This window comes from Thermobia domestica, unplaced genomic scaffold (assembly GCF_964235325.1).
Source record: "Thermobia domestica unplaced genomic scaffold, izTheDome1.hap1.1 HAP1_SCAFFOLD_279, whole genome shotgun sequence".
Taxonomy (NCBI): domain Eukaryota; kingdom Metazoa; phylum Arthropoda; class Insecta; order Zygentoma; family Lepismatidae; genus Thermobia; species Thermobia domestica.
The window spans coordinates 172,208-193,931 of record NW_027655994.1 but is presented as its reverse complement, the minus strand read 5'-3'; the positions used below and the strand labels follow the sequence as shown (position 1 = coordinate 193,931).

Genomic DNA, 21,724 nt, shown 5'->3' with positions numbered 1-21,724 from the left:
GTTAGTATCATGCAATGCGTTTGACTTTGTATGGCGAGCATTAACCCAGGTTTTGTTTCTGTAAACAGTAGGCCTACACGTACTGTAATTGCTTCCCTGAGTTGCTTAATATTCTTCAAATACTTTTGGATCCACATTGTGATGTCCTTCTTGTCAATAATCCATAGGGATCGCCGCTTACGAAACATGCCTTCCCTGGTGGTCTAGTGAATAGCGTGTGCACCTTTAGTGTGCGTGGTCCTAGATTCGATTCCTGCTGGAAGACCACAAAAATTTAATTTCACAATCATTCATTTACTTTAATCATCTTTCGTTTTAACCTAAAAGACATGATTGTGGAACGTTAAATTTGGGAACGCCGTCCCCTCACCTCCAAAAATATGTACGGCGTCCCCAAGTTCCTAAAAAACTACAATGGGCAAAGATAGGTAGGGGGACGGCGTAACGTCATCCCGTAACCTACCGTCCCCCATCTTTCCAGATCCACTTTTACCACTATATATATATACAGTGGCGGATCCAGAATATGATCAAGGGAGGGGCTAAACCATAATTTGCCGCTTTATCCAGTGTAAAACAGGATTGATGTCCATTTTATCCAGTGTATACGTGAGGGCAAGAGGGGCTATTGCTCCTATAGCCCCCCGTTGGATACGCCCTTGTATATAATTTTTGCTTACGAGACATAAATCTGAATCCCATGTCATTCATACGGTGTAATGAATACTTATACAGAATGAGGCCCTATTTCTTTTATTGCGTTTAGAAGAAAGGTTTCCATTAGTACGATGGAATTCCTATTGAACTTTCATTATAATTGTGGTTCCAACAAATGTTGCTTCAGATCTCTTGTGAATGCTTCTGAAACAGTTTCAGTACCCTCCTTCTCTGCCTAGCTTCGAAAATTGGAATAAAGGTTTAGTGTCATAGTTTTTCACCGGTAGAAAGAGGTTCCTTTTTTCTACTTTCTTTTCTCTTTATAACACCGTGGCGAATTTGCAACCATTGTCTCCAAAAATATCACAGCATCAATTAAAGTATTCTCAGCACTTGTAAAAAATTGCAACAGCACTAACAATAACGCAGAGCAATATAAAAGACAACGACAAAAAAACTAATAACAAATTGGTACAATCCGTAATGATTGGGTTCACGGATCGCAAAATTGACCATATAGTTTGCGATAATAGGCATAGTAGTTCTGTCTTTTCTTGCATTTTTGCGTTGAGTTCTTGTACGAAGAATTTTCCTAAGTTTGGTACGGAATTACTCTTAAAGTAGATCTAGTTTTAGTAGAGCTAAAGTAGTAAAGCTAGTTTTAGACGGAAGCATTTATTGTAGTATTTCTCGTAGCAAAAATTGTATCATCGATATCCTACCGTGTAAAGTGGCAGATAAGCGATAAAGGGCTTTAGAAGAAATAGCGACTGAAATATCTGTTTCTAGTTTCGGAACCATAATTGCGCTCTTCTCCAGTGATTTGTTTGCTACGTCATGACAAGATGCTTATCAAAATGCTACCGTGTAAAAGAATCATATTCTTTTGATGCCATAGAATATTATACGAGATTTTTGGCACCACATCTGCTACCAGAAATGCTACGATAAATGCTTCCGTCGAAAACTAGATTAAGACAAAGAGAACAAATGCACAAGGAATCTCATTCTGTATCCGTCTCGACAAAATTTGAGCACCTCAACGAAAAATAGGATAAGTCACTATAACTGCATCTGCCGATTATCACGCCAAAAAAAGCAAATTTTGCGAGGTGTTGACGTTAACAACTACTGCATGAGCCCAGATTTCTCCTGCTATAATAGAAACTGGGTGAACTGTATTACTATTCCAGTCTATGAATGAATTTAGTGAGTTATGTTTCTGAAAGGCACCGTTCCAGAGGTTCAGAAAGGGTAGCAAAAAATTACACAATATTCCATGAAGCAACCCTCCAAATTTACAATTTTTACCATTTACAACTTATCATTCTTCACCCAAAATTTACAATAATGTTCCTAAATTTATCATTCTTCCTCCAAATTAATCATGTTCCCAAATTAATTATTCTCCATTCGAAATTTATCATAATGCTCCCAAAATTACCATTCTCCCCCAAATTTGTTATGTTCCCTAATTTACTATTTTGCATCCCAAATTTACCACTCTGCATCCAAATTTATCAGTTTCCCCCAGTTTACTATTCTGTCTCCAAATTTAGTTTTTTGTCGTTTAATTGTACCATTTTCAATGAAATTTTGTCCCTCTCAAATAAACTCATTGGTGCAATCTGCACCCTAAAACCTTCCTGTGAGCACCCCAACAATGTTATCAAAATTCGTAACATCGAACATTTTTTTAGAATGATTATGTACGTGAAACGTGATGGAATTTTTCTTATTGTGTTGAAATTTTCAGAAATATCAAATTAAAATTTTCATTTTTAAAAAATCAAAATAAAACTAATTTAAGAAAACAAACCAGAGAACCTAAAGGAAGTCTCTATATACGATCAAATCTATTCTTATCTATTAGACTGTTTATTTGTTATCTCCCTTTCGTTTCGTATGCCTATTTTCCTTTGCATCTCAAACAGAGACTCAATCGACTTAGAAACAATCGTTTCACTCAGTAGAACTAAAATTTCAAAGCAATCACTCACTTTTAAGAAAGAAAATAAAAAACGCTTCTCCCAGGGAACTCATCCGTAGATTTTAATCACAACACCATTCTTAGGGTTCTTACAGCAAAAAATACAGTAAAAACAACCCTTAAGAAGTTATAGCTGTTTTGGTTAATTTTTTCCTCCTGTTTCTTAGAATAACGAGGAAAAAGGTGTATTCTGTGAAGAAACTGAGAAAAGTACAGTACATCACAGTTGTTAGAAGAAACCAGACATAATATGTAAAGGCACGTAAATCTTAACCATGTGCGCGTGTAAGACATGTGGATTCCTTGCATTCAAAGACATAACCTTTTGTTCAAAGTTTAGTACAGAAAAAAAAAAATGCTTTACAACACATTCCCTCTTTTGTCAAGAAAAGAAGTAAATTTTTGTCTTTCTCAAGGGGCATCATTGATGGAAATACTACCGATCGTGACCCTTTAGTTTTGTTATAAGTGTGTTTTCCTTGCTTCTCGCTAAGTTCCTCTAAACTCGAAGAAAAGAAACAGCGACGAAACCATTCTGTTCTTTCACAGAATATAGTGAAATGTCTCGCTGAAAAGAAATGGCATGTGTTTCTCCGTAAAGATAAATTGGCATTTCTGTCTTAGAAATATTGTTGTTTGCTTTTTCTAATTAAGAGTGCGTCATATTCATGCAGTTTATCGCAACTTATTCTTACAGCAGCGCCGTAACTTAGATTTTTTCTGGGGGGGGGGGGGGAGGCAGACAAGCATTAATACGCGTATTTGGACCTCCTAGAAAAGTCGTTTTCCTAATTCTTAGGCCCCCTCTTTCCATCTTTCTCTTACTCTTTATGGGGCCCTGGAATCTGTGGGCCCTCCCGTACGACAAGGTCTGCGGAGCCGTTAGTTATGCTCCTAGACCCCTTCCATACATGACAAATTAATTAGGAGGGGGAGGCAATATTGACAAATTTCAAAGCCATATGAATAATTATTTCTAGGGTCCCTAATAGTAGTTTTTTTTTTTTTTAAACTAAAATGGATCCACGACTCATTTTTGTTTTATTTACATTTTGTGTGCTGCTTTATTTATGTAATGTGGTGAACCTGTTTGATGCTTCATTTATAATTTCATGTTCGTATCGTATATGGGATAAGAAAATTTTGTCTTAAAATGAGCCCCTCTCGAATGGTGGGGAGCTTCCCTGGGAGGCAGTTGGCCCCCCTGCCCTCCACAAGTTACGGCCCTGTCTTACAGACTTACTTCTTGAGAGAAGGGCGTACCCACAGAGTGAGGTTCACTGGTCCTTAGTCCGGATACACCCAAACTTTTTTAATTCAACATACATTTGTATACTTTCTTAATAAAACTATTCTTGTTTAACAGGGAAATGATTGACGTAGCATGAACATTTGATCTTACACTCTTTCATAAAAATAATCTAGTTCTGTCTTTTTTCTTTTTTTAATACAGCTGAAAGTATTTTAGAATTACTTATCTTGTACAGAATAATACCCATTCAATACTACATAGACGTAGTGACTTCTAGTATTAGATTTCCTGTCAAAGCTTGGACTCCCCCCCCCCCAACGAAAATTTCTGGGTGCGCGCCTGACCTGAGGTAATTTAGGAAGCTATTACTGAAGCAAGTGTTAAGCAAAGCTTCTGCCATCCGACTCAATTGACATTTATTTGTGTGTTTATCTTTCCATCTGTTCCACGATAATCCTGGTAAAATTGAATTGATTTTAATGAAACTTGGTATGTACCTTCCTTCAACATGTAGAAATAACACTATGTTTGCGAATCCAATCCATCTAGTATAAGGGGATAAAAGGGGGGTTAAATCCATTACATGTTGCAAGTTTTTGCATGTACATATGTAAGACAAAAAATGAAATGAAATCTTTAAGTTTTACGTCTCACGGTTATGCCGGTTAGGCTAAAAGAGACGGTGATGATGAGAGATGAGTGAAATGGTGGAATGAAGAAAGTGGGAGGAAACGGGAGAACTCTGAGAAAACCCACAAGCACGGTGTTTGTCCACCACAAAGTGCACACGGCGCGAGCTGGGATCGAACCAGGGACCCCAAGCACCGGAGTTGAACGTTCTACCACTGAGCCACTGCGCCTGTAAGTTGTGTGAAACGTTGAAGCAGAAATTTAAGAAAATATTAATGGTTTGAAGATAACTGATGTACAATTTTCTTATTCTTACCCAATAAAATGCGTGTTGTTATTCTGCACCTATAAAACATAAGATATTGTCCGAATATATAAAACAATTACGAAAACTTGGTTACTCACGTGTAGAGCCCAAGGTGTTTCCGTTTGTTCGCAAGGCATGGCACGCGTTGCAGAATCGTGTTCGAACAGCAAACCTAAATACAATATAGCAAGATGAGGTAATATGAGTTGAGGCATTCGGGGAAATACGGGTACGTGGATTTACGTGGGGAATATGGTCAAGAGACAAAAGGTCTCGTGAAAGCGACACATTGTAATCTCCTTCCGGCCGTAAAAAAAATAAATAAATAAATAAATAAATAAAAAAATAGATGTAAACAAACCCACCTGACTACCAGTGGGTCGATGACTAGTGATTGGTTGTTGGTCTCATTGCACTAGTATTCTACCGCAATATAATTCCTACTAAAGTAATAATTTCAAATAAAGATATCTGAATTTATACTGCATTTTGTGATAATAAACCCAATATATATAATATTTAACAACAGTTATAGCTTTATTTCAACCTCACCCGTACTTAGACATATAGTATTTAGTGCGCATGCGTACGCTTTCGCGCGCCGACCCCGCTCATTTGAAATTTAGAATGTAGAGTTTCATGCCGACGATGAGTGACAATAATCCATCTTCATCTCGTGTTATAAAACACAAAAGAGGAGAACATGAACAGAGGCAATCTCGTTCATATAACGATTTAAGAAAGTACATATTTCCAATATAACAGTAGTCAGTGTCGGTGCGTTAATTATTTACCAGCCAACTGTAGCCTTACACTTTGGAAATTATGCGATGACAGTTAGCTATCAGACGATCTTGCTGTTCACGTCTCTCGCTGCCGAAGCACGTGTGAGCCGTGGAGTAATATATTTCGCTTTGTTTACGTCTACTTTATTCTAAGACTGGAAAGACTTTACGTTTCAATATAATATTTCACGTAAATTTTAGGTACAGTAGGCAATTTCAAAAAATTGACAGCAGACGAAAATCTTTTGATGTTGAAAAAGAGAAAGAAGTCTACAACGAGGAAGAAAGGTAAGACGACAGTGAACACCTAAGTTTCTGAGAATAAAACTGACTCTCAATGTTCAGTGTGCCAAGGGTGGTTCCATGTTGATCACAATGGAGAAGAGTGAGTCAAGTGTACACGATGTTTGATGTGGTATCATTTTGCGTGTGTTCATTTGGAAACCAAGAACAAATTTATCTGTCCTCAATGTCCTCAGGCAGTATTCTTAACTTCAGCAGTTTCATGTAACATTTTTCACTTATAAGTTCCTTTTTCGTAATATTGAGTTCCTAATATTGTCTATAAGACTATGTTTGTCACTACTTTTTGTTCTAAAGCTTATTATTATATAATTTGTGTGCATTGTGAGACGGTTAGTTAATGAATTTGTATTACTCATATTCCCTACACTCTAACCCATATTGCCCTTAACTTTGGGGCAATATGGTTTATTTCACATGTGTCGCAATTATGCGTGTAGCACTAAATAGTAAAATTAAATGGACTAATTTTTGCTAATATTTTTATGGCGTAATATTCAAACTTTGTTATTACCGAATGTTGTTTCAGTTGTTTAATAAATTACTAAAATACAAAGCTTTACTTCAGAAACTTCCCATATTTCCCTATTTACCTTATATCTTGTTCTGTTCTAACATAAAGTTTGAACCAAGTAAATGTTGAACAATATAATAATAATAATAATAATAATAATAATAATAATAATAATAATAATAATAATAATAATAATAATAATAATAATAATAATAATAATAATAATAATAATAAATTTAAACATTTAAACATCGTGTTATATTAAGAAAGGCTACGGACTAAGAAAAGAAAAATCACAAATTCCAAAGAGACTTTTCCAATCGAACAAAATGGCCGAATGGACAATCGGCGCTCGATCAATGAGATGTATGGTTCACCAGATCTGAGAAGTGTGTCTGTGTGTGAGAGAGAGAGGGGGGAAGAAGGGGAGAAGATAGACTATGTATGTGTGTGAATAGGGGAGATAATACAAGAGGGGGAAAGTAGTGAAGACTAGAATTGAGAATAGGAAATGGCCGTTTTCAGTCTCTTTCCAATAATGTCCTGTCCACCGTACGGTAGAAATATGTTTCTCAATGTTTGAGTCATATCATGATAGTATGATCGAGAAGTGTTGTCAGGATTTAAAAAAAATGTAATTAAATTTTGGTGCGATAAAGGAATTGGTACCTTAAATCATCTCATATTTGAATGTGATCTATATATTCTACACAGAATCAATTTACTTCAACAATTACATCCATTCTGGGATATGCACCATTCACTTACAAATATGTTTTGGCAATAAAAGTAATGGTACAATTCTTATCAAAATCGGGACTCAACTTATAAAAAAAATTATCATATAACTAAAAAATATTATTATTATTATTATTATTATTATTATTATTATTATTATTATTATTATTATTATTATTATTCAGAATTTATTATACAAGGAAGTAATATGTCAATCAAAATTAATTATAAAATAACTATAAACAGATAACAATTTAAAAAGATCGCATGGAAAGAATTAACAAAATTCACAAAGAGAGAAAAACTACACATCAGAATCTAAAAAATAAAATATTACTTCCAAGAGAGGGGGAAAGAATCTAATTTCATATTAACTAAATTTTCTCTTTCCTAAACTTGTAGCACAATACTTCGTGGGGTGTGAAAATGCTAGAAAACACCAATAATGGTGAAGACAAGACAAGATTCAACCTTGCTAGTTATCAGTGTATATTTTCACATAAATAGTACATAATTATCTGTGTATATTTTCTCATGCACAGTACATAGTTATAAGTGTGTTTTCACATAAACAGTACTGTTACCCGTGTATATATTCACATGCACAGTACATAGTTATCAGTGTATATTTTCACATACACAGTACATAGTTATCAGTGAATACTTTCACATACACAGTTCATAGTTATCAGTGTATACTTTCACATACGCAGTACATAGTTAGTGTTAAGAAGTAATCTTAAATGATATGGGTAACTTGGTAATGGGTCTGTACCTCATGAAATAAGGTTAGACTCTCCTGCTGCCTATGTAGTTTGAGTCTGTTTCGATTATGTTGTGTTACTGTATATTAGTTACGAAGTGCATTACTTCTCTTGGGTAATATCGATTTAGAGATTTATCAGTATAATAACAAGTAGTTCAAGTTTCTATCGGTCTTTAATTATAATCAAGGATAGACGTGTGAGTTTAACATTAACAGTTATCAGTTGATATTTTCACATACAGTACATAGTTATCAGTGTATATTTTCATATACATCTACATAGTTATCAGTATTTATTTTCACATAAACAATATTCAGTGTATGTTTTCATATACATGGTACACAGTTATCAGTTATCAGTGTATATTTTCATACTTACAGTAGGCCTATACAAATAAATAAATAATATCTTCCGGAGAAAATAAAATTTTCTATTTTTTTGAAAACTACGCCAAAGCAACTCAGTGAGGGAGGCGGGGGCACTAAAATTTGAAGGTATTACAGTAGTTCGTACCCAAGTTCTTCCACGTCTCACATAGCCTCGGCGCTGCAAAAGGAACGCTAAGCTTCAACAACTCTCCTGCTGCCAATGTCATAATGATAAACTTCATAAGGGAATATGCTTCAGTTTCAGTTTTATCTTAATAGATGGCGTAGTTATCGTACAGTGTTGCACAAAACATCTCTCCCGATATTCTCGAAAACACGACCCAAGGCCGGTCTTAGGCAATTTACCGCCTCATACAATGGCATCATTTTGCCTCCCCCTTCTTTTCTCCAGAACGAATAAAATCTTAAAAGCCACGGTTTTAAATAGGGTGCTACCAAGGGCGTCCATATTGTGGTTTCCAAGGGGAGGGGGCAAGTATAAGCGACGTCTCAAATACAGTTTCAAATTTTGCTGTAACTAATGTAAAAATTCTATTGGGTTTTCGATATTCTGAAGTATAATTTCCTCTAGAGGGCAAGCGCCCCACCTTGCCTCCCCCTGATGGGCGCCCTTGGTTGCTACCCCATCATGAGCAACGAAGGGCAGGAATAAAGCACTCGCACTCAGAAAGAACTAAACACTACAAATACAATATCGTTGTGTCTGCTTTTTTCTTAAATAATAATCGATTATATTAGTGAAAGATAAAGCAAACACACCTGCAGAGGAAAGATGGTAATCATTTTTATAGAATTCAATATTGAGCTTCAATCTCAATATATCAGTTATCAATTCCAGTGTAACTAGCTTTTTTATCTTTATTTCCTGATTTTCCTTCTACATGTGTTAAAGAATTTTTTTTAAAAAAAACTTGTTTCCACCTTTAATGATAAGGAACTTTAAAGACAAGAGTAATTTTCATATGAAAACTGTGATAACTAACCAAATGGAACAGGTGTTCGCTACTGTTCGAGAATTGAGTTCTTGTATTTGACAACAATCAAGCAATTCATGTTGGGATTTGTTTGACCGTTTGCTTTAGTACTGTCCATAAGACCTTAAACTAATGCGACCTAAAAATTATTTATGAATGTACTGTAGTATTCAAAAAGAAGATCAGCTTAGTAAATTTAACTACCATCATCATGAAGTCTGTTTCTGACAAGAATTATTTATTTTGAATCTGTTGTAGCGGATTTTGGAGCCCTTCGAAACTTGCTGCCCTATGCACATGCACATGTTGCACATATGCTAGAGCTGCCATCAACTCACTCGTTTCATTTAGTTTACCTTAATGAGATCCAGGCCCGCAACCAGAGGGGGGCTAGGTGGCCTGCCCCCCTAAACTTTTCGTTGCTTCACCAGGCCTTACCAAAAATGCTATTATTAATACAAAAAACACAATTTAGCTATTTGTAAGAGTTTTAATGACTTGACCCCCATAACATATTCATGCCTCCCTCAAGCCTCTGTGGCTGGTTGGGGGCCTGATGAGATCAATTGGTTAGTTTGGATACTTTTAATTTTTCGTTATACATTTTTTTTTTTTTTTTTTTGGTCTAAGAGCCACACTGACTTCTCCAATAAGTTCCAAGGGCCAAGACCTAGCTAGCTCATAATACCAACATACTGTAGCGCCATTATGTGGGGACTAGCGGAATTACGCAAAACGTTAATTACACTTGGTTAGTCGAAGTATTCACGTGATGCTCGCGGGCCGTAGTTTGGAGACCCCCTACTGTAAGCTAATAATATTGTAGTACTTGAAAATAAAACAGAATAAGAGATGTAATTAAATGAAAGTTTAATTTGTGTTGGGGCCGCGGTGGCTCAGTGTAGAGCGTTCAACTTTAGTGCATCGGGTTCTTGGTTCGATCCCTGCTCGCACCAAGTGAACTTTGTGGTAGACAAACACCGTCTGCATGGTTTCCCGTTTCCTTCCATTTCTTCATTCCACCATTTCATTTATTTATCATCACCGTCTCCTTTAGCCTAGCCGGCATAACCGTGGAAAATGTAAAACTTAAAGATATTTTAAACTTGTGTTTTTATTATACCGCTTGCCCAAGGGAAAGAGAATTGGCAAGGATTACATTCTGTCGGTATTTTACAATGATTACCCGTCCCCTCCATCTACAATGGGAAAACGTTGCCACTAATTATGGTAAGCCATCACCGCTATTGACATACAGATATAGGTCTATACAATATTTGTTTCAAAAACTTTTTCAGGAGTAGAAAATTTTGATTAGAAAGCTCTTCAGACTACCCTACTTTTTTCCCATACGAAAGCAAATTTTAAATACTTTTTTAGAAAATGATTTGAGCATATACTAGTATAACAATACACTTATATATTAAAAATAGTATTAATAGAATTTTAATTTTATATTGGTGTTAATACAAGAAAAGGGGAGATACAATGGTTCAGTGGAAAAGTGCTTGCCTCTGGTCCGTGGGGCTCCTGCTTCGATCTCCGAAAAATAAGTTTGTGGTGGACAACACCTTGTCCGCGGGTTTTCTTTGGGTATTCCAGTTTCCTCCCACATTCTCATTCCACCATTGTTCCATCATCATTTACTTGCCTTAATCATCCGTTTTGCTGAAAGGGGAAAAAACCTTGGGACGTTAAATTGAAAGATTTCGTTTTTTTCATTTCAATAAGAGATAAAATAGTATATATAAAAAGTGAGGGCAATCAAAAATATTCTATAATAAATTCTACTACAGACAGTAAACAGGATCACACGAAACGGACATTTATGATTGATACAGGTAGCTAAGAGGTCAGTATTCCATGTGTGAAATATGTATGGATAGTTGCCGTTATCTGTTAAAATGTTAACGGATATTTTTCAACTCGGCCGAAATCGTCATTGTAGATATCTGCAACAAACAGAATTTAAAAAAAAATACTTTTCAGTCAAGAGTTATTATGTGAAATGAAGGACTAACATTACAATCATGAACGTGATACGAATAACATCAAATTCTTATAAGGCCCACTAGCATGATCCTAATAACATTACAATCATATAAAGCCCATTAGCGTAATCCTAATGACAGTACAACTGTAAAGGCCCACTAGTGTGCTCCTAATAACATTACAATCATATAAGGCCCATTAGCGTAATCCTAATAACATTACAATCTTATAAGATCCATTAACGTGATCCTAATAACATTACGACCTTATAATGTACATTAACGATCCTAATAACATTACAATCTTATAAGGGCCAGTATCATAATCCTAATAACAGTACAATTGTAAAGGCCCACTAGTGTGCTCCTAATAACATTACAATCATATAAGGCACATTAGCGTAATCCTAATAACATTACAATCTTATAAGATCCATTAACGTGATCCTAATAACATTACGACCTTATAAGGTACATTAACGATCCTAATAACATTACAATCTTATAAGGCCCACTACCATAATCCTAATAACAGTTTGTAAAGGCCCACCAGTGTGATTCTAGTAACATTACAATCCTATAAGTCCCGCTAGGATTATATTAATACATTACAGTCTTGCAAGGCCCACTAGCGTGCTGCTAATAACATTACAATCTTATAAGTTTCATTAGCGAAATCCTAATAACATTACAGTCTTATAAGGCTCACTAGCGTGACTTTAATAACATTATAATCTTATTAGTCCCATTAGCGTGATCTTAATAATCCATCTATATAATCGCATAATCGATTAAAATTTGTATAATCTTTACTTTTTGAAATTAAATACTTAATTTAATTTTTAGTATAATTTATACCGTTTGGGATTCTTAATTACAGCATGTAATGAGTAATTCAATTAACTTTTTTTTTTCGAAAAAGATAACGTCCAGTCTAAAAGAACAAGACCACATCTCGAGAAGGATCCACGGACCACCATTTATATAACGCTGGTTCTGGTCTATACACGGTTCCAGTTCTCCTGCTGGCTTTCCAACTCCAGAGAGTAGTGTATAACTTTCTCTTCTCCCACCCCACATTTCAGTTATTTCCAGAAATATCTGACCACATACGGTCCTCTTCTAAGGTACCCTCCAGTTTTCTTGGTAAATTCTTTACATTCAACCGCAAGAGGTAGTAAAAGGGTAAAGCAAAAAAAAAAAAAAAAAAAAAAAAAGTTGACCCCTTTCCAAGTTTCCTTTCAATACTGGAGGGAACGACCCCCGCAGAAGAATATATTTACCCTCCTGACAACAACAAGTTTTCCATTGAATTGAACAACAAGCGTAAAGACCAGAGGGAATGGCCGTGTCCTTGGAAATGTTTGTAATTTTTTTTTTTGGCTTCTACCTGGGAGGTTTTTTTTTTTTCATATGAAAGAAATACTTATGAAAAAGAAGAATCTAGTTGGTTTCCTTTTCACTTTCTCCCAGAAAAAGAAGCAGCAGGTGGAGGGTGAGAGTACGGTAGCTCAGTGGCAGAGCGCTTTCCTCCGGTGTGTGAGGTCGCTGGTTTGATCCCCGACCCTGTAAGCTTGCGGTAGACAACCCCGTGCGCGTGGGTTTTCTTGGGGGTCTCTCGTTGCGGTCTGCTTCCTTTATTATATCATTTCATATCATTCATTGTCGTCATCAGAGACTTCCTTAGCATCGAAGCATAACCATGGGACGCAAGGATAAAAAGTGGGTCTGAAAAGCTAGGAGGATGCATGACGTCATGCCATCCCCATGCCTTATCTTTGCAAATTGTATTTTTTAAATAATTTTTTTAGGAAGTGGCCCCATGTTCCCCTTCACTTTCACCCCTGATGGGACGTTAAACGAAAAGATAAATCTTCTTCGTTTCTTTCAAGTTATTCTTCACAAACTACGAAATTCTTGATTTTACTGAATTTTTTAAAAACATATTTTTTATTCAAATACAAATTTTCATGTAACACGATATTTTGTAGATGAAATTTTTTCAGTAGCACAAGTTCTAAAACATTATCCTATATCCACTGTACATACACTTTTACGATTAGTCTCCATTATAAAATACTGTAATAGCACAAGAGTTACATATGAACAAGATAAAAATTTCCTCACTTAAAGTCCAATGTTATTAATCAACAAATTAAAAAAAAAAAAAAAAAAAGGGTCAGAGTAGTTGATCATAAATGAATATAGTTTAATCGCAGGATTCCTTTATTGTATCCAAATAAAAGTGCCATCTAAAACTGTATTTACATCACTTTCACTGTCGGATCGTAAAGGCTCCTCTCCTTTCGTTGCTACCGAGGTGGAATGTGATTTCTTACGCTTCTTGCGTTGTTTCTTGGTAGCCAACAATAAGATTTTTACTTCGGGTTCAGTTTTGGAAATGTCCTGTTGAACTCCTGGCATAACTTTCAACAAACCTTCAACACGATCACTTATATCACCTTGCCTTCTTACCAACTCCTTGATTTCGTCAGCAGAAAAGTTTGACAAGTTTCCTAACAGATTGTTGTAGGTCTCAGAAAGATGTATCAAAGATTTCTGAGTTTCGCCTAGATCTTTAGCTAAAATAAGACACTTGCAAAACGTCTCCTGCAAGAAAGTTTGGAATGCCACATCCTTCTGTTTGGTCGACTTAACTCGTTTAGGACAATAATATTTGTTAAATTGTACCATAATTTTGTTATACATGAACGCAGCAAATATATACAAGAAGAAACATACTAACAACTTAAAGTAATTCTGTAACCAACTGAGAAACTGCAGACATTTAAGATAGTATGTTTTAACACCTGTAGAATTTATGATTGTATTCTGACAAACCAGACACAAAAGAACTGATAACAAAGAAAATAATACTATTAAAAACATGTAGAAGGAACAACATGACATTTTTTAGTCAAATCAGTGTAAACGTGATAGTGTCTCAGTTACCAAATGGTTCATTGTTAATAATTATATTTATAATCAGTTTAGTTTATTTTTCAAAATTGTATCCTTAATTGTTGTCGCTGAAATTAAGAACAAGTCGTTGTACGCTATATTGGCAAAAAGCTTTCGACCGAGTCAACTGGACGAAACTTCTGAAAATACTTAACAGTCTTCATCCCGGCGAAATTAAAATACCGCTAATTTTACAGTAATTATGTGATATCTTCAAATAGATAAAAGATAATCGAAATGTGGAACAAGAGCGCCCTAGAAAATATTATTTTACATGAGATACCGTTATCACGACTCATTTATCTGCTTTCGATTTCGAGCCATTTTGAAAATCGGCATTTATTTTCGCGTTTCTAAACAGCTGAAAACGGAAAGCCACTAGGTGACTTGTGATAACGGTACCTCACGAAAAATAATATTGTCTAGGGCGCTCTTGTTCCATATTTCAATTATCTTTTATCTATTTGAAGATATCACATAATTACTGTAAAATTAGCGGTATTTTAATTTCGCCGGGATGAAGACTTAAAGAAATCGGAGTCAACTGGAGAGATCGACGACTCATTCAAAACCTGTACATAGGACAACGAGTGAAGCTGCGCTTGAATGAAGGAGAAACCTATAGTGTGGAGATTGGAAGAGGAGTCAGACAAGGATGTAATTTGTCGCCCCAATTATTCAACATTTACCGTGAATGTTTAATGAAGGAAGCATTAATGGGAATTCTAGATTTCAAGATTGGAGGACAGATCATTAACAAGATCAGGTATGCAGATGATACGGTTATAATAGCTAAAACCAAAGGAGGACTACAGATGATTGATAAAATAGTTGACACTGGAAAACTGTATGGAATGGAAATTAACATCGAAAAGTCGAAAGTCATGAGAATATCCCGTGGAAACACGCCCTTACGGATCAGAGTAGAACAAAGAGAACTTGAAGAGGTCGATAACTTCAAGTATCTGGGAAGTATTTTGACGAGAGACTCTTACTGCACCAAAGAGATCAGGTCAAGAATTGCCATAGATTCCGAGAAGCGTATTTTTTTAAGGGATGGGCACGAGTCGAGCTAAAACTCGACTCGACTCGAAACTAGAAGCGAATTCGAATCGAGTTTCGAGCCGAATCAAAGGTAATTTTCTCGAGTCGAGTCCAAGCCGAGTCACTGTTTTCAGATCGAGTTTCGAGTCGAGTCGAGTTTGAAAAATGGCTCGTTTTGAAATCATGGCCTGATTAGACTGGAAAGCGAAAGCTATGAGAAATGTAAGCAGTAATGTGGAATATTTTTAGTGTTGCTCACGAGGTGAGACACTGCTCACATCTTGCCTCGTCTCGATTAACAAGACGACAATGGATTTTTATAACGAGACAGCCTCAAATATCGTGAGCATAAGTAACTGTAGTTCTCACCACCAAGGCTGAGACCTGCACGGTGAAAGTTTTGAGCTGAAGCAGAAGCCCAACCCGTGTAGGGATGTTAACCGGTTTAGCTCGGTTCAACTGAGCGAACAGCTTGAGCCGGCTTGGTTGAGATGAGGCACCGACTCGGCTCAGGTGAGCCATCGTCTCGAGCCGGCTCGGTTGGGGTGAGCCATCAGCTCGGTTTGTTTCGACTCGTGTCGGTTTGGGTGAGTGAGCTATTGACTCGGCAAGATAGGGCCAAGCCTCTCAAGCCGTTGAGAACCATAAACCCGGACCAAGCAGTTTTGAACATGTGTGGCCGGCGCCTTCTAACTTTTAACGATTTTTGGTTCGAGTTCGGATACTTGCTCCTCCGGAACTCAAACCCAGAACCTCGTGAACGATGTCCTTGCGTCCTAGACTTCACGACTACCGAGGTCAGCAGTCAACTAGTTTTTAGTATTCAGATACAAACCATTATCTTTCATGTTTATACACGGTGTTGTAATAATAATAATAATATAATGTTATAGTAGTAGTAGTATCATTGATAATAATTATATTGTCTATGTAGGATACTTGAAGAAAGTACTTGAAACTACACACAGCATTTGGCTCTATTTGGCTCGTTTTGGCTCGACTCTACTAAAAACTCGAGTCAAATTCAGGTCGAGTTTCGAGTCGAGTTGGAGAAATTTTTTCGAGCCGAGTTCTCGAGTCGATCTCAAAGATGTCTGTTTCGAGTCGAGTCAAGTTTCAATGGCAACTCGCTCGTGCCCATCCCTATTTTTTTTTTAATAGAGTCGATTTATTTTTTTAAGTATCATCTTCTTTCTTACACCTCTGTTTATATGTGATTTCCAGTTTTAATGTTAGACCTAATTGCTATAAAGTAAAAACGGTAACAGATAGTAAGGAGCGGTTTTCTACAATTTTTAAGCATCGCAAGAACATTTTCTATCTCTAATCTCTCTGCTAAAACTGGAAGAGGTAGAAATCTTTTACCACTACTGGTCTCAATATTGATTAAGAAAATACCACGTCATACAAACCATACTCCTTTACATTTAGTGTACACGTGGCATCACTATTGTTATATTACTTAGGAAAACTCGATTGGGTATATATTTTCATGATGCGAATAACTTCTTGAAACAAATTAGTCTTTCAATCGAACTTCTGTTGTACGTGTTTAATTATTTGTTAAGGTTACGATTAGGAATCTTATTTCTGGGGTTTCCGCATTTATGGCCATGTTAAGAGTCTTCATCCCGGCGAAATTAAAATACCGCTAATTTTACAGTAATTATGTGATATCTTCAAATAGATAAAACATAATTGAAATATGGAACAAGAGCGCCCTAGACAATATTATTTTGCGTGAGGTACCGTAATCACAAGTCACCTAGTGGCTTTTCGTTTTCAGCTGTTTAGAAACGCGAAAATAAATGCCGATTTTCAAAATGTCTGAAAATCGAAAGCAAATAAGTGAGTCGTGATAACGGTTTCTCATGTAAAATGATATTGTCTAGGGCGCTCTTGTTCCACATTTCGATTATCTTTTATCTATTTGAAGATATCAGATAATTACTGTAAAATTAGCGGTATTTTAATTTCGCCGGGATGAAGACTCTTAACCCGTCATGTCCTTCGGTGTTCGCACTATCCAAGGAAAAGGAAGGAAGGAAGAGGTCTGGAACCTATATATTAAGTACCATACCAGGATTTGCCTGGTGTGAATGAGGAAAACCAAGGAAAACCCCACTCAGGATTGATGGCCTGAAAGAGCTTTTCCACTCTTCTCGACCGAGTGCCCCCACCGGTACTCGAACTCGGGATCGCTCGCACCAAAGAATATAGGAAGTGAGCCTGGTATATGGTGAGCCTGGTGAATAGTATCTATAAAATGCCATCGAATAAACTAATAGCAGATTCCAAATCTTCTGTTCAGAGTCTACAGACCAGGAATTCGGGTGCCCAGTTTATGACGCAATAATTATTGAGAGCTCAAGTTTACACTCCGTACAAAAGGTTTTGAGAGCAATTATTACTTTATATCATAGCGATTTGTAAATACTACCTGGCTCACTTCCTATAATGTTTATTGTTTTCCATTGTGTTTCAATAATTCACTAAAATTAATAAGTATACCGAGGATGTTAAAAACAATTGTTAGTTCATATCAAAGAGTTTTGTAGATACTACCTGGCTCACTTCTGATATTTTTGTTGTTTTTCATTGTGTTTAAATAATTCACTTGAATTAATGATTATACAGAGGGTGTTGAAAACAATTATTAGTTCATATCATAGCGTTTTGTTGATACTACCTGACTCACTTCCTATAATGTTTGTTGTTTTTCATTGTGTTTAAATAATTCACTTGAATTAATGATTATACAGAGGGTGTTGAAAACAATTATTAGTTCATATCATAGCGTTTTGTTGATACCACCTGACTCACTTCCTATAATGTTTGTTGTTTTTCATTGTGTTTAAATAATTCACTTGAATTAATGATTATACAGAGAGTGTTGAAAACAATTATTAGTTCATATCATAGCGTTTTGTTGATACTACCTGACTCACTTCCTATAATTTTTGTTGTTTTTCATTGTGTTTAAATAATTCACTTGAATTAATGATTATAAAGAGGGTGTTGAAAACAATTATTAGTTCATATCATAGCGTTTTGTTGATACTACCTGACTCACTTCCTATAATTTTTGTTGTTTTTCAGTGTGTTTAAATAATTCACTAAAATTAATAACTACGGAATTACTCGTTCAAAGCATAGCGTTTTGTAGATACTATCTGGCTCACTTTCTTATCATTTTGATGTTTTCCATTGTGTTTAAATAATCACTAAAATTTTAAAAAGTGATGAAGAGACATTAACGATAATACTATATAGGCATAAGAAACAGCAAATAGGTATGGAAAAGGTACTAAACTAAATACACAAAACGCTACTAAATTCTTAAAAAAAAAAACTAAATTAAAAAATATTTTTAAAATAAAATTAACTTCTGAATTTAAAACAAATTATGCAAATTAAAAATAGTATGAAATTGACAAGATGAAAATATTTCCCATAAAGCTTTCGTCGCTTTGATCTCTGATGGTGATTGTGGTGTTTAGTTTTTCGTACAGGACGGAAGCCATTCCACCCTATTATTGGTCATGGTCAGTCAGAATTTTGACTCAGCTTGTACGGCAAGAAAAACGGGAGATGGGAGGGGGGTGTTCGAAGCGAAGGAGGGGGTAACCTGGCCGTCTCCCTCCTCACATACACACACACACTCATATTCCAACCAAGAGAGAGAGAGAGAGAGAAAAGAGAGAAAGTGACTGAATAGAAGCAACAGAGAAAAAAGGCAAGGAAAGGGACAGTTTTTGGTAGTATTTGCAAAAAGGAAAACGAAAAAAGAGCGAGAGAGAGAGAGAGAGAGAGAAATCACGTGACCATTGGCCATTGTTGCGCGCCTCCAAACTCGAAGCAGCCCCTCACGTGATCTGTGAGATCAGAACAAAAGGATCTCGGGGGGTGTGAGGATGACAGAAGAGGAGTCTTCGGAGGAAGTGGAAGAGCCGCAGGAAAACGGTAAGTGACGAGGGAAAAATCGCTAAAATGGCCATTTTGGATTTGTCGGCCTCATATACTTGATTTACACGCTGTTTTTTATATAAGTGTCGCACTTCTGTTTATTCTTTAATTAGATAGTTGTCCAGTTTGAATTTCATATCACGATACTTTATTGAATACCAACGTGCTGTGTATTCTGTTTTGTTGACAAACGCTACTTTTTTTTTTCGCAAATAGAGGCACGTTGGTGCTTCATTGAGATAACTGCCAGTCATATAATTCACCTGTTCAGCGTATTCACTGTCGGAAGTCTTTTCCATTTTTTTTATTATTATTATAAACACTTTTTTTTTTTTTTTAAAAAAAGAAAACTCTTTCATCTTTTTGTGTGTGTATCATTATTCGCGCATTATCCACACGCGTGCCTTTAGTATGCGCGATCTCAGGTTCAATCTCTGGGGGGAACACTGATTAATTATTTTTATTTTTATTGTTACAGTGTGCGAAGTTACAAGATTCCTCAGAAAAGTTTACAACGAATTGTTGTCAAATATTTTGTTACAATGTTTTTGTTAAAATTACAGTAAGTTGAAAAATACGATATAATCTGCATTCCCTGGCAAAATACTTGGCGTCGAGAGAATTGTAACGGAAAGTTGTCATTTCTTTTTAGTGAAGCTGAAGTATTTTTTTAAAATTGCTAATTAAACGAATAACTTTGCTTGTTTATACAATTTTTTACAATGAAGATATAAATTTTCAACAAGAAGGCTGAATAGGCCGGAGCCTAAGTTTCCATGCAGCTTAGGGTTAGCATATTTGGTTCCCTCTCTTCTGTGTTATATTCCAAAATAAATTAAATTGCGGTAGTAAAAATATCCTATGTGGACTATATTTTTGAATGATGCTGCCATATAAATGCGTAATGAACAATGAGATTTTGTGCTGCCACGATTGAATGCTGGATTCATTATCAACGACAATTTGGTCGTGGTAATTTACAACACATGAACAGCATTTTTTTTTTTTTGCGGGAGGAAGGGATTCGAAAATATAGCCTAGGGTGCCAGAATGTTTCCTATCAAAATGGCTATCAGAGTATCTCATAATTAACACATTGACGGACACCATTTAACTGAAAATTTGTCTCTTCTATTCCCGATCAACTGTGAGAGAAATGTAAACACATAGTATATCAAAACAACTAAAATTAAGCCAATTGTTGACGTTTTAGGTATAAGCCATGTAGTAACGGATCTAGCCCGGGGCCTAAGCCCTTCCCCGTAGTTTTTTGAGTGCCAATGATATTTTTTGAAAGTTTATAGTAAACTTATTGTGTACTTATCTGGGCTCTGGCTAGCCGCCCCAGTTTTTACCTTCTAGATCCGCCACTGAAGCCACGGCTTTTAATGGTCATATAATTTTGCTAGAACTGTGTATGAATTTTCACACACAAAGTCCAGATTAAAGATATTGCTTGTGCATGGAATAGCATACACGCGGCCCAGAAGCAAGACACCATGTGTATGAATGAAATGTCATACACATGGCGTTCGATGTATTGAACCATAGTTTACTTCAAATTTTAGAAATATTTTCAGTGTATTCTGATGGGACTTCGAGCAATATTCTGTTCCAAGACGAAAAAGAATGAAATAAAATTAAGAATAATATAAAATTAATAAAATAAAATTATAATAATAAAATAAAATAAAATTTTAATAAAATTATTAAAATTATTAATTGTGTCATTACTGTTGCGCACGAGATGAGAAATAGAGTTTACTGGTCTCGTCTTGTAAATTTTATTGAAACCTCGTCTTGATTCTTGTCTCGTCTCGTCTCGATTCTTGTAAACTTTTTCTCGTCTAGCTATCAAAAATTTCTTATCTTGATTTGGAAGTTTTTGTCCAAAATTTATGCTCTGACTTTTTTTTCTTTTATTTCATCTAGACTTAGAAGTAGTCAGAACACTTCCGCGTCACGCGAAGTTCACGAAGGATATAATATAACGTTTAAATCAGATTTATTATTGGAGAATGTTATGCAATGACTTGCGTATCTTTGAACATTGATAAATATTCTTCATTGTGTTCGTACGAGCACTTTATTACGCCTTTTACACTATGAATCATATAATACTGTGAATCATATAATACTGTGAATCATATAATACTGTGAATCATATAATACTGTGAATCATATAATACTATGAATCATATAATACTGTGAATCATATAATACTGTGAATCATATAATACTGTGAATCATATAATACTATGAATCATATAATACTATGAATCATATAATACTGTGAATCATATAATACTATGAATCATATAATACTGTGAATCATATAATACTATGAATCATATAATACTATGAATCATATAATACTGTGAATCATATAATACTATGAATCATATAATACTATGAATCATATAATACTAGAATCATATAATACTGTGAATCATATA

General features: G+C 35.5%; 1 protein-coding gene across 1 annotated transcript in view; it reads left to right on the top strand.

Annotated features, from left to right (window-relative positions):
• Nucleotides 1-19,097: 19,097 nt before the first annotated feature.
• The window catches only part of lin-28 (protein lin-28 homolog), a gene marked incomplete at its 3' end in the record, with an annotated part of 168,618 nt that continues 165,991 nt past the window's right edge, over nucleotides 19,098-21,724 (top strand). Inside the window, exon 1 of the mRNA XM_081747510.1 lies at nucleotides 19,098-19,265. Coding sequence (XP_081603636.1) covers nucleotides 19,217-19,265 — 49 coding nt within the window. The remainder of the gene's footprint in view (nucleotides 19,266-21,724) is intronic.